The sequence below is a fragment of the Drosophila arizonae genome, chromosome 3, assembly GCF_054131065.1.
Source record: "Drosophila arizonae isolate 15081-1271.41 chromosome 3, UAZ_ARI_1.0, whole genome shotgun sequence".
Taxonomy (NCBI): domain Eukaryota; kingdom Metazoa; phylum Arthropoda; class Insecta; order Diptera; family Drosophilidae; genus Drosophila; species Drosophila arizonae.
In genome coordinates this window covers 1,560,312-1,576,369 of record NC_142923.1, presented here as the reverse complement: position 1 = coordinate 1,576,369, position 16,058 = coordinate 1,560,312, and the positions used below count along the sequence as shown (strand labels likewise).

Sequence of the window (16,058 nt, the reverse complement as noted above, 5' to 3'; positions counted from 1 at the left end):
GTTCATAGTATTTAACTTTATTTGACAGGATGAATGCAACATATCACTTGTTGAATCATCCATTGGCAATTGCATAACATATGATGTCGTATCATTCAGACATGTTTTACGAGCTCCTCTGTTAATATAAAAAAACAGCTGTTGCCCGTTGTTTTGGCCCAACAAAAGCTGTAAATTGCGCAAAATTATTTGGGAATGTGGAGAAGAGTATTATTTAATGCACAAAATGTGCAGCAAGTACGTATAAATAGCCTGTTAATTGTAGTAAATATTAAATAATTCTGATAATTGCAGCTTAAAAATGTAAACCTTCGCCAATTGGCCGCAAAGGCAACTGCACCTAAATTGTTGCAACTGGAGCAAGTGCACATTGACGAAGCCGTTAAATTGGAGCCGGCATTGGCAATTTATACACCCGAAATATGGCGACGGGCACACGAAACTTTTCAGAATCACGGACTGGAAACTATGAGCTTTCTGCGAATTGTTACTGGGAATCCAAATGTACTGAAGCGCACGCCTGACCGAATTATTCATACTCTAGAGATTTGGCGCGCCTGTCAGTTTGGCGAGAACTTGTTGCATCTCCTGTTGACCAAATATCCGGAGCTGCTGGACGTCACTGATGCACATCAGCTGCTCACATTGAGCGCCTATTTGAAGAGTCGCCTGTCTACCAATAAAAACGTGTGGAAGGTGCTGATGAATAGTCCGGACTTGATGGCACAGCCGGAGAACTTGATAGAGGAGAAGTTGACTTATATGTTCGAAGTAATGCGCATTGAGGTTCCGGAGATTGTAAAGTCCTCTGCTTTATCCTTGTCCTTCGAGGAGTTGCGCTGTCGTCACACTTTTCTGGTTCGCTTGGGTTTGTTTAAGCCACGCCCACTCAAGGCAGATCCCAATGAGCCGACGACAAATCATAGACTATATCAGATAACGGATACGTCCGAGAAATCCTTTGTAACCAAAATATGTCATGTCACACTGCCCGAATACGAAGCATTCAAGGACCTGTTGGCGCGAGAATTAGAGCGCAAGTCGAGAAAAACTCAAGTTGAGGAAGAATTTAGCGATGAGGAAGTCTAGATTAAATTGTTATTAAGATTTAAGTTATGCACCAATTAAATTGATTGACAAAGTTCTTTCTATTGAAATAGTTTTGTTTTATTACTTTAGGAAGCTGTTAAATGTTGCTTGTTTATTTATGTTAAGTTGCTGCTTGCATGTAAATGGCAGTTTTTGCTTGTTTATTTACGTTACTCTAACAGCGTATTCTGCTCGAGCAGTACGTTGACACGTGAATGGCAAATACTTGCTATCTTTGGCGAGTGGGTGGCATTAGGGGAATTTCATTTAAAATTTAATCAAAAGTCAATATTTTGACGCATTCAAAAGGCAGCTAGTATTCAATTGTTATTAATATACTCAACATACACACATGGCCAGTGTGCAGCAGCTGTCACATCGCATCTAGCCCAGCTGTGAGGCAACTTAAACACACCCACAAAAAACAGAGAGAAATAAAAATAATTCCATGACAGCATGTCGGGTAATCCCTTTGATAGCACCGAGGAGGAGCCCAGCGCCAGCAGTGATGAGATACTGGAGGGCTTTCTGTGTCCCATTTGCCGTGCCGATTTGAAGTCAATTGACTTCTTGACCGAACACTTTGCACGCCAGCATGCCGAGGAGCAGGACGCCCTCAAATCCGTGTTCAAGGATATCTTCACCAAAGCCAAGCAGAAGATTCTTAACAACTTTGATGATGAGCGCATTCGTGTGCCGTCAGCTGCCTCGCCGGCTGCCAGTGCCAGCAATGCAGCTGGCTCCAATGGAGCATCAGCCAAGCCAAGCACCGGGAGAGCACAGCTAAATCTCTACCAAAATATGTCGAAGCAGACTGTGGGTGCCGAGCGCTCCTACTTCGATTACTTTCAAACGGTACGCAATCCACGCCTGGAGCGCTATGCGAGCGAGACGAATAAGCTGATTATTCGACTGCATCGCCTACTCAAGGACCTGCCCACGGATGCAGTGCAGCGCAAGCAGCACGAGCAGCAGACGGTGCCTTGGCTGGATGGCAGCTCTGTCAAGCTCTGCCCCAGCTGCGCGAAGAGCTTTCACATCGCGAGACGGCAGCATCATTGCCGGCTCTGCGGCGGCATCATGTGCAACGATTGCTCCCGCTTCCTGCAGCTGGAGAATGCATGTGAGCGGATGTATACCCGAATCCTGTTACATTTAGCTTCTATATATATATTTCTTTATCCGTTGCAGTGCATCTGGCCAGCTTGTCTAGCACACGTGGCGAGCCTCTGCAGCAGCTGCAGCATCCGGACTATCGCGCCATACGCCTCTGCCAGCATTGCCTGTGGCTCCTGGACACACGCCAGGACATGCACGAGAGTCGCACCTGTCGCCCGCTGCTCGCCCAAGTCTATGAGGAGATAAGGCAGCTTCAGAAGCAGGTGACGCCCGATCTGGAGATGTATTTGAAGATCGTAAACAGCCTGCACGAAGGCGAATCCATCTTTACACTGGCTGATGCGGGCGCACTGCGTGGAAAGATCGGACAGGTGGCGGAGAAAATCGATTTGCGCAGCAAGCGCATCTTGACCATACACTCGGAGCCGGGCAGTCGCGAGGAGGCACTCAAGAAGGCCATAAGATTAAGCTGTGTGCAAGCCATCAAGGAGCGCATGCTCTCGCTGCCTCCTTTGCCGGATGAGGGATACATAAGGCAGATTCAGGAGCGCAAGCGAATCGAAACGGAGCAACGGATTCTGACAGAGCAGCGCATGGCCATGGAGGCGCACGAACGCAAAGGACTGACGATCCAGGCGGGAGTTACTCCGGAAAGTCGCAGCTTTGCCCAGGGCGTAAGCTTATAGCAATTAACAACTGTTTAAATAATTAATTCGAGTATCTTTGCAGTCCGATCTGCAATCACTGAACAATTGGTCGGCGCCACAAGCCTCGACGACAGTCACAATGGTCGATGATCCGCTCATCGAGCAAATCAATATAATCAAAGGTTACATTAAGCAGGCGCGCGAGGATCTAAACTTCGATGTGGTCGAAACGCTGGAGCTAAATCTGCGCGAGCTGCAGCGCGAAGTCTACGAGCGACAGCGGCAGTCCAGCAGCAGCGCCCGAACAGCCCAGTTGGACAGCTAAGCATGCCTCCAGTATATGCCTCGATACGTACATGAGCATGCCTACAGTATATATATGTATATGCCTCTATGCCCGAATCGCCCAGCCGGACAGCTGAGCATGCCTACATTACTCGTTTAAGTATACATGAGTGTATAACTGTGTTTTATATATCCATTCCCGCTTTTGACAACAAAATAAATGTGCAAATTGATTTCTGCTAGTGTATTTTGTATTAACTAAAGCTGGCGTGCGATAATTGGGCTTCCGCCTGGTCTAATCATATCCATATGCTTAATAGGCGAAAATCATTTTGACAGTTGGCAAACACATGCACGTATGTATGTATATGTAAGTACACAAATCATACATACATACATTATTAAAGAGATGCGTAATGCATTTTTGACGTGCGTATGTATTTTGTGCTAATGACGAAATATTGTGCGTATTACATGTGAGAGAAATGCATTTCCAACTGGATTGTTATACACGAAACACATAATCCATATGCTTAGGACTTTAGACCCAGAGACGCAATCAGAGATTTTACTTTGGTGATGTAGGCAGTTCGGGCGTCGGCTTGGCTGGTGCCTTTCAACTTGTTCCAGGCCTCCCATTTGGACTTGCCCTTGAAGTCGAGGAAACCAGGTTTTTCTGCGCAGCGTACATAGCAATTATTAATAATTCAACAGCATTGTAATTGTAGAAAAGTCAATTTTCACCTGTATTGCAATCGCCCACATTGGCCTGCTTGTAAAGGCCGTACAATTCGAGTAAATCGCTGTCAGCCGGTGTGCTGCTCAAGTTCTTGACATCCTCGGCAGCTTGGTTGAATTCCTGGTAAATTTGTGGATATTAATTTACTGTATTTAACGTTAATTTCACACTTTTATACCTGTAGTTCCGACATGATTATCTAAATAATTAACTATACTAATGTCCATCTCTAGACGACCGCGATAGTTGACACGAGAGAGAGCCACTGTTAATTAACAGACTCAGGGCCGGCTGTTGTTAAGGAAATCAACATATTGTGAATATATTTCTTATAATTGTATATATAGTTATTGTTAATAATAGAATTATATGAATAAGATTTAAAAATGCTGTATATTATAAAGTGCCCTATTAAAACTGCTAACTTTATTTCACTTCCCGCCAAATGTGCAACACTGCCGGTTAACATTTACAAACAATTCAGTTAACAGCTGCAACTCAGCTTACAGCTGTTATTACGCGTCGAACTTGCACAGCGAACGGACGTGTTTGTGCGTGGGCGCCTAGAACGAAAAAAAAAATCGAAATCAAAACGCAACTAAAAGAATTTAATAATAGTCCAAACACAACAAACATCGAGTATGCGTGCGTGAGTGTGTGTCAAAGTGCAGTGTGACGCTACATTATAGTGTAATTAGCAATAAATAATTGCGAGCGCAAAATCAAAAAAGAAAGTGCCAAAAACAAAAAAGAAAAGTAAACGCACAGCGATTTGTTATTGCTAGAAATTTGTTGTGCGTTCACCCGTTGTGTGCAAGTGTGTGTGCCTGTGTTCTGTTGTTGCTGTATCGGCGCGCGAGGCGCTGCTTATGCAAATGTGGTATGATTATGAATTTACCTAGCAACTAGTATCCGATCTATAGATTTATAGGCCTATATATCGTACTACATATACCTATGTCGATTTATATGCACACACACACATATGGGCCATTGGGCCGTACGAATTGGTCAGCAACACGTAACTGTTATTTTAGAATTTTTATTAAGTTGGCTGTTTTCGAATTTGTGTTGAGCGTGTGTGTGTGCGTGTGTGTGCAAGTGTGTGAGTGTTTGCATCGATTCCTTTGCTGCGCTGCCGGCGTCGACTATTCTAGCATGCGATAAATTTATAGCCGAGCTGCAGCGTTGCGTTGCCCTTGGCATGTTGTTGCTGCTGTTTTATGTGCGTTTTCGTTAGCTAAACAAATTTTAGCCACCAGCTATAACAATTGAAGTGCGAAAAGCAAACAAACAAGCTGCAACAACAACAGACATCGACAACAGAGCCGACATTTGATTTTCTATTCAAATGCGGCATTCCATGTCATTTCCCATTCCCCACTCAGTGCCTTCTTCCTTCCTGCTTTCCGCTTGGGTTTCGCTTTTGTTTTTGTTTATTTACGTTTTTTTTTTTTCGGTAGAGCTAATCAAATGTTAGTGTAAAGCGAGTCATTCATTATATTTAGCTTAAACAAATGTTTTCTCTCTCTATCTATCTATCTCTCTCAGTCTCAGAGTTTGATATGTGTAGGTTGGAAACGCATTTGGCTTTTTTCATAGCTTTTTTTTTCTTTGCTATAAATATTTGTTTGAAATGCATTTGGGCTTAATGGATTCTTTCATTTTAGAATATGGAGTGAACTTTTCTTTCTTTTCAAATGAATTCTATTGAATTTAAAATATTTTCAAGAGAAAATATTGAGCAAGGGAAAAAGGTGACGGAAGAGTAAAGCAAGAAATATAAGAACATGTGCAATTGGAAGAAATTGAAATTGGATAAGAAGCAGAAGAGTAACAAAGAGATGATCAAGATAAATATTAAGAAAAAATCATTAAGAATTTCTCTCTTTCTCCCTCTTTGTTTCTTTCTCCGTCCCACAGAGTGTGTCTGTCTCTCTCTCCATCACTCTCGCTCTCCCTCTGCCTCACATTTCTCACTTTCCTTTTCAGTTGCTTTGTTTATGCAGCTGTTGCTCTATTTATAATTTCATTAACACAATTCTCTTGACTTATAACAATTTATTATGGCACTCGGCTAATCGCAATTTGTCTTGACAGACTTTCGTTTTCCTTTTATTTTTTTCTAGATATTTGCAATGACACTTAACGAGCCCTTAGAACGAACATTGTTTATCTTTATTGATAAGCTGAGGTCCGTTGACACAATAATTCACAATCAAAGTCACATTTGAGTTTTTATGATTTGTGTTGACCCAGTCGCTGGTGCTTCTTCTGTTCTGTAAAGGGGTGGAGGATATGAGCAGAGGGAAAGTATTGCAGGGGGTAGCCCAACTCTTATCAGCTCACACTTGAGATCCACTTGACAGCAGTTTGCCCCCCTTTTGGAGCCGCAGTTGACAATGAGCTCATGATTAAGTGTTATAGAGGCGATACGTAATCAAGTTGTTCAATTGAACGGTTTATGGAACTATTGAACTACTTGAGTGAGAAGTTAATTTACTCATTAGACTTTTAGCCTAGGATTTGCACATTTGTTTGCGATGTTTAGAGTTATTCCACTATTCAGAAACTGAATGTTCAATTTAAATGAATTAGGGAACTGGTTCACTGATCAGTGAAACTATTATGAACTAGGCTTTCTGCTTAGTTAAGGTATTCTTCATTAGCATAAGATTTGTTCATCGTCCAAAATGTATATATCTTGAGCAAATAAACACATTATTCATGAATTAGATATGCAGCAATACAATTTTCACCTCTAGAATATGGACGACAGTTCCTGTTATTACCTGCGATTCTGAACTCATACCGATTATATTTTAAGTAGATTTAGATGACCTTTGGAAAAAATCTCATTTTTACCATACGAAATGAAGTGTGTTTTCTTAAATTTTTGTTTCTGTTTGCTCTCTGATGATTAAGTGTGTATTTTTATTTTCTACTTTGTTTTTTCATTGCCTTTTTCGCACTCGTATCAGAATTTTAAACTAATGAGTGAGTGAGTCATTTCCTTGACCTCTGAATGCTCTATTTCAATATTTACTTTGCAACTTGTGATACCATGTAATGAGTAGAGTATACGATTTGATTTAAGTATACATTCTTGATTATAAAAATGATGATAATAATCAAATACGTATTTGCTAAAAATACTTTATTTTCGCAGTATTCATCTGAATATCAATTTAAGAGAATGAAATGCCAATCTTCTCTGTCTTTACACATTTGCTCTATTAATCTCTATTCCACTGTGAACTCAACTTCACCTCTGGCTTCTGCCAGGTCGCTGCTTTCTCCTGTTGACCTTAAGTAGCAGAAGAAAGTGTGCCCTGGCTAACTTCTAATGGATTTTGTTGATGTTAAGTAGGCCAGGCGAGAGATGAATATCCATGTCCCTTGAACATACATCATTGTAAGAATCAAACTAAGACTAGTCACTGTTACTAAGCTAAGCTAAAACAATTTTGTAAAAAAATGTCTGTGAATGAAGAAGCCGAAACCACAAAGCCGCCAACTGCAACAGTTGAGGACAAAGTGGAAAATGTGGCTGGGACAGCCATTGACAACGCCACCACTACTACACCCACCGTTGTCACCCCCACCACCAACACTACCAATACCATCGACACCACCACTACCAACACTACTACTACCAACACCACCGCCAACACCACCGTCAACACCACCACTACCAATGCGAATCCACCATCCGAGCTGGATATTGTGATCAATAATGTCGTCTGCTCGTTCAGCGTGCGCTGTCACCTGAAGCTGCGGGAGATTGCGCTGCATGGCTCCAACGTGGAGTATCGTCGGGAGAACGGGATGGTGACGATGCGTTTGCGTCGTCCCTATACGACGGCTTCGATCTGGTCGTCCGGCCGCATTACCTGTACTGGCGCCATCTCTGAGTCGCAGGCCAAGGTAGCGGCGCGTCGTTATGCTCGCAGCTTGAGCAAACTGGGATTCCCGGTGCGCTTCCAGCAATTTCGCATCGTCAACGTGCTCGGCACCTGCAGCATGCCCTGGCCGATACGCATCGTCAACTTCTCGGAGCGGCACCGTGAGAGCGCCTGCTATGAGCCGGAGTTGCATCCCGGCGTCACCTTCAAAATGCAGGATCCGAAGGCCACCCTCAAGATATTCTCGACGGGCAGCATCACGGTGACGGCGGCCAGCGTGAACGCCGTGGAGTCGGCCATACAGCGTCTGTATCCGCTCGTCCACGAATTCCGCACTCGACCCTTGAACGAGATCCTAGACGATGGCAAGATGAAGCCGAAATTACCCAATCTCGTCAAGCGTCCCATGGCAATGCCCTCAAACGCCATCTCCAAGCTCATGCCTATGCCCGTGGACATGTCCATGTCTATGCCCATGGTTCTGCCCACGGCCCTGCCCATGTCCATGCCCATGGCTCTGCCCACGACCCTGTCCACGGCCATGCCCATGCGCGTTCCCATGCTGAACGTGAAGCCCGGGCTGAGACGTGAGCAGCCGACGCCGCCGCCAAAGAGTACGCCCAGCGAGAACATCTGTGGCAACGCGCGTCGTCGCGCCACCGAGTACTGGGCCAGCAAGTTGCAGGAGAAGCGACCGCGCTTCAACGAAGCCGGCTCCATGGCCATCCTCAATGCCAACAGCTTGGCCCGTCAAAACAAACTGCCCCGAAAGACACCCAACAAGCCGGACGGGAAGGCCACAGCACAGGGCGGAGAATTGAGTCAAGTGGACAGCAGCTCGACGGATGAGCCCGATGATGAAGAGAAGAATTCTTAGATTCCTGAAGATTAAATAAAACCTTCCCACTCAACTGAAGAGCTGTTTTAAGTACTGTAATAAACTAATAATTGATTTAATTAATTTCAATTTGATATTATCCTTAAGATGTGTGAGATTAAACATACCTAACTAGAAATGATAAAAGATTTTAATATACTTAAAGTTGAGATGGGTCTAATGGCACTTCTTATCGAATCCATTATGCATTGGAAATGGGAATGGTTTCCTTTGAAAACGTATGTAATACATGGAAGCCTGGCGGAATCCCTATGCCTTGCCTTATGCGTACTCATGAATAGACCCTATTCCAGCTCACTCCAGTTTTTCGCTTATCTCTGTATTATCTTGCTGTTATCGTATCATTAAACTCGTAAAGTGAGTTGGCTCGTCTATACTTCTATTATAAGCTCATCTAAGTATTAGATGTGAACTCAATGGAATCTCAAGAAACCAAAATATCTTCCTTTTTACAATTATTTCTTCTTAACTCATGGGAATCGCATAGGAAGGCAACTTTACATAAATGAACCACATGTATACTGTATGTGAGCTAGTAAAGTTAACAAAGAAAATGAATGTCTTATCGCCTCTATAATGCCTCGTCTTGTTTTGCACTTTATGAGAATTGCAAAGAGAGGCTCTACTACGAACTAAATGTGATCTTCAATCCATGTAAATTGCAAGGAGGCGAGATTAGATATTCTCTTAATTGAAATAAGGATTGACTACCCCCAATCCCTATATAAATATTTGTCTATCAAGTTCATTCACGTTTCAATTGGCCCATTTGTTGCCATTTCCATTTTCACGAACATTTCGAGGGATCAAAAGCTTGCAATTTTGATAGCCATTAATTGGCTGTTTAAACAACGATTTGTTTTAATTAGCGGGTATTTGCCTTGGCTGGAAATGCTTTGCATTCGATTCGATTTGAATTTATTCGCCCGCAGCTTTTCACGGCCAGTCAATCAATATTGACACGGAGTGTGATTTATGGCCATCGTTAGGCATTTATATATATATATGTATATATGATATGATAGACCCATTCATATCTATGTCTATATGTATAGAAATATCTATCATAATGCCAGCTGAGCTCCAGTGGGCCTTATCATTTAGCTGACTTTTCACATTTTGTCTCATTTATCAGTTTTTCGTTTCCGTTTTCGCGTTTTCAAACAACAACAAAAACAGTTGCTCAAATTAGTTTTGGTTCCAGCTCAGCTGCCGCCTTTTTTGGCCCAAAACTGTTTTCACTGTCAGCGTTAAAAGTCATTTACCACGCCCCCCTACCCACGCCTCGGCTCCAACTATCGAGCACCTCTGTACCCGCCTCTGTCTATCGAAAAGTTGGCAAGCCGAAAAATTTGCAGCTCTTATTGGCCAGCCCCGAAACCCATACTCAACCTCATCCTCCTACTCATTGATTCTCAAAAAATGCGCCCTCAATATTACGGGGCTTTTCATATATCTAGTATACACACATATATAGTGTTTTTTGGGTAGGTTAGGCATGGGTGGGCAACCACATTTATAAAACTGCAACAGCTGCAGTTATTTTTGCAGCTTGTTTGTTGTCACTGATGTGGCTGCAACGTTGCTGCACTTGGCTAGATGGGTATTACGCTTTTCTTATAGATAAAGTCATCAAAATGTACGTTGATATGGGAGTCACTTGGAAATGAAGCTTAATTTATTTGGCTGTTCTTAATCATATTTAAATTAATGTGAATCATTGTACTGTATAAATCAGTGAGAATTACTCAGAGAGGCAGTGCAATTTAAGGCTCTTATTTGCATTTGGTCTAATGAGAATCACAAAGAGAGGCAGAGCAGTGGCTACAATTGGGTTAAAAAATATGTTTTTAAATTTGTAGAATATAAAAAACGAAATATATAGAATATTATCAAATATTTCATCTTTGACTTTTCAGTTCCTAATTTCTAAAGAACAAATTCCGATTTTCTAAGGCCCGCGTTAGAGCATTGCAACTTCGACTTCTTCGTACATGGCTGTGGCTATTCTCTGTATCGCTCTTTCTCTATTCTCTGTGCCTAGCGCCCTCTCGACAATGTTTGTGCATCAGTGCCACAATTTCAATTGAATGCAACATATTTGATTTTTCGATTTTTACATAGACAAACGGCTGTTGCCAAGCGAATGTAAAATATTTGAAAAGAAATTAGCATTTCTGTTGCTTGTGTTAAATGTTTTCAATTTCGAATTGAACTTGGCCAAGTTGAACTAGTTTTACGGCGATCTTAAGGTTAGCTACATATAAATGTTTTTGACTGTGGATCATATGTCCTTATTTAATAGGATAAAAACTAAATGGAAAATAATTGTCTAATTTCTCTTTTAGTAGAAATTTAATACTCGCCGTAAGTGTTTGTTTTTCTTATCTAACTCAAACGCGCTAATTACAAATTGCTTTCGTCTAGTTCCGCTTTGACTTGGCCTTGAACTAGTTCCGTTAAGGCTGACACAATGTCATCAAAAAAAGCGCGACTCGCCTTATAAGTTAGATTCGTTCTACTTAAATGATATTACGATTTCTAGAATTTTAGTTTTTGTATAATATATTAAATTATTGTTTAATTTTTAAAACAAGTAAACAAAATAGTTATATTTTCTACTATAGTAATTATAATATATAATACTATTCCGAAAAGCTTATCAGCTTATGAATAATCTTTATGAAGGTCTTACTTCCTATTGGGACTTGTGAAATTTATATTTGTCGTATATAAATATTTACATATATTCCATAGATATATTATTTTATTTCAGATGCATACAAAATAATAATTTAAGTTTCAATATGCATTAAAAAGATCACATTTCCTTTAATGCCTTAGCAATATAATGATCCAGTTTCTTTAGCCTTGAACTAGTTTCAGAAAGGCTAAGAAAGGGAAGATTCTGGAAAGTATCTATATATTTTATTCATTCGGTCTTATCTAGCTTATAGGCAGCTGCATCTGGGGGCGCAGCAGCCGCAGTTTGTCAAGGTGTTTTCCGTGTTGGCTCGCTACCTGGCCAAAATGCATCCCAACAACAAGCACGAGCAGCAGCAGCTGCTGCTATTGGCCCTCTTTTGTTACCTGTTTCAGTGCCATGCAGAAGTGCGGCTAGAGAACTATTTGATGAAATAAAATTCTACACATGTGGCTCGGGGTTAAGAACTCGACGAAATACCTCAACAATTTTCAGCGTTTGTTTCATGTTTGCGTCATCAGTGGCGGAAATGCTCATGTGTATACATATACTATATACTACATATATATGTATACTCTATGGATGTAAGCTATGTCCAAAATATTCAAGTCGGGCTTTCTAAAGGTTTGTTGTTTGTTCTGTTTATGGTTTTTAGTTAGTTTTGCCGGCCTGCAAAACTTGTTTTCTAAAATGTTTTATTACACACTCAACACGTAAGATGTATACACTAACACGTATGTGTATATATGTGTGAATATAGTTGAATAATTTTGTATTCGGCTAGATTCTTTTTTAATTAGCAGATAAATTTATCGTCTGTATTTCTCGTATATTTATTTTTTTGCTGCTGGATATATTTAATATGTGCTCGTCGTCTTATCGTCTAGTTGGATATTGTGCTCTATGTCTGTGTATATATAATATGTATACACGAGGTGTGCTCAGTAAGTAACACGAAATTCATGGTTTTTGCTCAAATTAAGTATTTAAAAAATCATTTTCTGTGATCTTGTTTTGCTACTGCTACGATGCCGTCATTTTCTCCTCAGTATTGTCGTAGCGTCGTTCTTTAATGGGGTTTTCAATTCAATACTATTTCAACAGATTTCGCATATGCATATGAATTCTATCTACATATATATGCCAAAAGCTAATGTATTCTATGCTGTTAGCATTTAAATGAGCTAACATTAGCATATTATGTTAAATTACATTTTTACATGAGGTTGAAACCAACTTAAGCTGTGGTGAATTTGTATGTTAGAAATCAAGCGTTGAGCTTTATGCTGGCTATGTTATCCTGTTAGCATTAGTATATAATCATTAATCTGGTTAGTGATCTAATGTATAATAACATTTACGCAGTCTGTTAGCTTAGATGTTCTTGAATTATTTTTAACATGATCTGCATATATAACATGTTCAACATTATTATATCAAAAGCTTTATTTCTTTCGTATATTTATACTTATTTATTATCCATGTATGTGTGTATGTGTACTCATGCGTTTATCTTAGTGGAATAGCCGTGAGAGAATTCTAAATGTTGAATTTGTTTGGTTTGTTGCTCGTGGTGACGCCTCGATGCGTTTGTTCTGTGCAAATATTTTTCTATTTAGATCTGTGCTTGATTGTATGCATATTGTTGGTTTTATAATCGGCATATATACATATATGTGGATACATTTTTTATATATGCCAGCTGTATCCGAGAAGTAGGTCCAAGTGTTCAATGACGCGTTGGCTGCCTTTTGCCACGCTTCACTGCCGTGAAACAATTTACAAATACAACAATACTAGAAAAAAAGAAGCAAATTATATATGCACAAACTTATATATAAATATATATATAGAGAGAATTCTTGATAAGCGTGGGCGGCAATGTGTGTGTCTTGTACATAGTATAGAATATATTTACGTACAGTTGCATAGAATTTTATTTGGGATTTTGTTTTGATTGTGCTTTTTCTTTTATTTTTATTTTTTTTTTTTTTTTTTAATTTGAAACTAGTTTCCTCTTGGCAAAGGCGACTAGAAATGCAATTCTCTTAATTAATATAAAGAAGAGGTCAAGCAAAATTGTTGAGGTAGATCATAAAGATATAAAAATATATTTCTGAGATAAATTGTCGTAGTCTTTATTAGAGAAAAAACCCTGCACACTCTAAATAAATTCTCTAATTTTAATTATAAAAAAAAGTTTAAATATAAATTAAACATATATGAATATGGGTTTTAAAAATATATTTAAATTCAAATACATGTTCATTCATTAGTTTAATTCACAAGATAACAAGTTTTCTAGACATTTTATTTAAAAAGGTTTTATTCAAATAAATATTTATTTATTACTGTGTCTGAACAATAAATATTCAATAACATCGTTTATTGATTTAATGTAAATATTAATAAATATTTCACTTTAGTATCATATTCTTTAATATATACATGCTTAAGGCATATTTAACGTAAATCAATTTGAAATTATTATCCATCTCAAGTCATCGCCGTTGCAGCGCTGCATTTTTTCTGCTCTTTTCCCTAGACTAATTGCCCGCGCTCCGCTCTCTATCTCTATCTCTCTCCCTCTCGCCCTGTCTCATTAGCATCTCAATTTTTCATGTCTGGCAGCCACTTGAACTTTGTCTGGGCGTTGCCAGGTTATAATGATATTTGCAATTGGAATTTAATGCAGTTGCAGCGTGCGCGCCCTTTAAGGTGTCCTATAAAAATCAAGTGAAGCGTGCACACTCCGCGCCTCTGGCTGCCAGTTGGGCAGGTGGCGCCATCTAGTGGCATATCCGCGTGTCTAGTCGCCATTAATTTCACATTAATTACGAGCGTCACAGAGTAGCGCACTTTGGTTTCTTTTTCCTATATCCTTTGAGTATGCGTGTTGCGGGTATTTTGGACTGGATGTGAATTAGGCGACAGTCTATGAAGTGCTAGATGGATTTATGTAAGCATTTTAATATTTTCTGGGAATTTAAATAGCTAACATTTGCATATGATGTTATGTTACATAGGAATGTATTGTAAACCATTAATGCTTTGAGGTTTAAGCTGAATGTTAATTTACAGATGGCTGCTATGTTAATTTGAGCTTATGTTAAACGATAATTCAAATTTGTTTAGTTGAGTTTTGTGTAAAGGGTATTTTATCGTCTAGCATTTGTTGTAGCTATTTTCTTTAGTTTTACGACTGAACATCCACTGTAATCTGTGGCTTATTGACCAGCTGATGTTACAGTTCGAGAGCTCCTTTGAACTATTTATAGCGATACTAAATTTGTGTCGCGTTCTCTTTTGAGCATTTTTTTCGTTTTTTTTTTTTTTCGCAATTGTGGCCCGTTAACTGCGACTACATTGCTGCAGGGTGGTTTAGGCTTAGGTTGGGCTAGGCTGGCCGGCGACTAACATGTCACGCGTTTTGCTTTTTAATCTGGCTTTCCAGTTTTGCCAAGGGGTGAAGAGGGGGCGCGTGACGTCATCTCAGCTACAATGATTGTCAATGTCAATACAGAGCCATGGTTAACCCCTTGTTGCGTGGATAGCTATGCAATTGGTCAGCAGACCTAAAAGCCAAATAACTCGACAGCACGCAATGAGAAATTCGCTTTAAAATGAGACAAGCAAAACAATTGTGGTAAGGGAGTGCTAGACTAAAAGATACCTAGCCATACAAGCAACTAGAGAGAGAGGTATGAACCGAGCCGAACTTTGAGACGGATGGACAGATAGCCAAGTAAACAGGCAGACGAATGGAAGAAGCAGTATATGAACGGAAAAGCAAACAGAATCCCCTTTAGACGGATGTGTAGACGAGCCGACTGTAAAGCAGTTCGACAAGCGAACATTTCTGAGCCGACTCAGCTTGTCGTCCAATACTATAATCATGCTAGATTTGCTCTGTTAATCCTTCTGCTGCTAGTTACACAAATTTTTTTCTCAAACCCACTGCACCCAGAATTTCCATTCTCAAAGGGTATAAAAACTACGTTTCGCATTCTTGGCTGAGCAAGCAATTTGAAAAGCAATTAAAACAGAGTAGAGAAAATTGTTGAGCCAAAAACAGAATTTTTATAGAGTTCAAATGCAGTTCAAAGTGTCACGAAATGCTCCACTTTGATATCGAGAAATACCAACATTATAATTAATTCTTTTTTCTTTTTGGCTGCTTTAATTCAATTATATGGGGTCTCTCCCAGAACAGATGTGTGTGTGTGTGTGTGTGTGTGTGTGGTAAATAAATCTTGTTGGAGCCCCTATTAATAGCCAGGCAAGTGCAGCTGGTGGGTCAAGAAGTGGGTCAACGGCAATGCATTTACTGGTCTCTTTTATCATTTATATATTACGTATACGTAAATTTCACTTGGGAAATTAATTTCATAGTGGTCACGCCCAAACGCCCACTGGGCGTGGAGCTAATGGCTTGGCAAGCTGCAGCGCCCTGCACGCCCTCGTCTCCATGTCAAATTGACAAACGGCTGCGACTGGGACAGACGCCAGACTGGACGGACGAAATGCATACCGGCTGCTGCCGTTGCTGCCGCTGCTCTTGGCCTACATTGCTATTTTTGGCCAACACCCGCTGTGCGCCACAGTGGAGCAAGGGGTGTGAATATCTGATGAAAAGCAAATGAAGAATTAAATATGTAAATGCAGATCTTGA

General features: G+C 40.2%; 5 protein-coding genes across 20 annotated transcripts in view; 4 read left to right on the top strand and 1 right to left on the bottom strand.

The window, feature by feature from the left end:
- The first annotated feature begins 55 nt into the window (after nt 1-55).
- LOC108610157 (transcription termination factor 4, mitochondrial) lies at nt 56-1,157 on the top strand. The gene is made up of 2 exons (XM_018002072.2): nt 56-237; nt 295-1,157. The coding sequence occupies exons 1-2, from the start codon at nt 196-198 to the stop codon at nt 1,087-1,089; spliced, it is 837 nt and encodes a 278-aa protein (XP_017857561.1). The 5' UTR covers nt 56-195; the 3' UTR covers nt 1,090-1,157.
- A 120-nt stretch (nt 1,158-1,277) lies between these two features.
- Rbsn-5 (Rabenosyn-5) lies at nt 1,278-3,373 on the top strand. 2 transcript variants are annotated; one of them, XM_089463743.1, is made up of 4 exons: nt 1,278-1,484; nt 1,545-2,212; nt 2,281-2,882; nt 2,938-3,373. In XM_089463743.1, exons 2-4 carry the CDS (start codon nt 1,546-1,548, stop codon nt 3,178-3,180), a joined length of 1,512 nt encoding a protein of 503 aa, XP_089319869.1. In that variant the 5' UTR covers nt 1,278-1,484; nt 1,545; the 3' UTR covers nt 3,181-3,373. The 2 variants fall into 2 exon arrangements, with proteins under 2 accessions (XP_089319869.1, XP_089319868.1); XM_089463742.1 differs by having other exon boundaries at nt 1,278-2,212.
- Nucleotides 3,374-3,557: 184 nt separating this feature from the next.
- On the bottom strand, nt 3,558-4,203 carry Acbp1 (Acyl-CoA binding protein 1). The gene is made up of 3 exons (XM_018002088.2): nt 4,058-4,203; nt 3,885-3,999; nt 3,558-3,816 (listed from the first exon to the last, which is right to left on the bottom strand). The coding sequence occupies exons 1-3, from the start codon at nt 4,070-4,072 to the stop codon at nt 3,674-3,676; spliced, it is 273 nt and encodes a 90-aa protein (XP_017857577.1). The 5' UTR covers nt 4,073-4,203; the 3' UTR covers nt 3,558-3,673.
- A 177-nt stretch (nt 4,204-4,380) lies between these two features.
- The window catches only part of Piezo (piezo type mechanosensitive ion channel component), a 37,954-nt gene continuing 26,276 nt past the window's right edge, over nt 4,381-16,058 (top strand). For 13 of the 15 annotated variants that reach the window (XM_089463733.1, XM_089463729.1, XM_089463737.1 and 10 more), the window contains exon 1: nt 4,382-4,759. The gene's annotated coding sequence lies outside the window, so the exon portion shown is untranslated. Of the gene's footprint in view, nt 4,760-16,058 lie in introns of all 15 variants that reach the window. The other 2 variants (XM_089463724.1, XM_089463726.1) reach the window with 1 other exon arrangement.
- On the top strand, nt 7,357-8,661 carry LOC108609442 (uncharacterized). Its single transcript, XM_089466029.1, has one exon. The coding sequence runs from the start codon at nt 7,357-7,359 to the stop codon at nt 8,659-8,661; it is 1,305 nt and encodes a 434-aa protein (XP_089322155.1).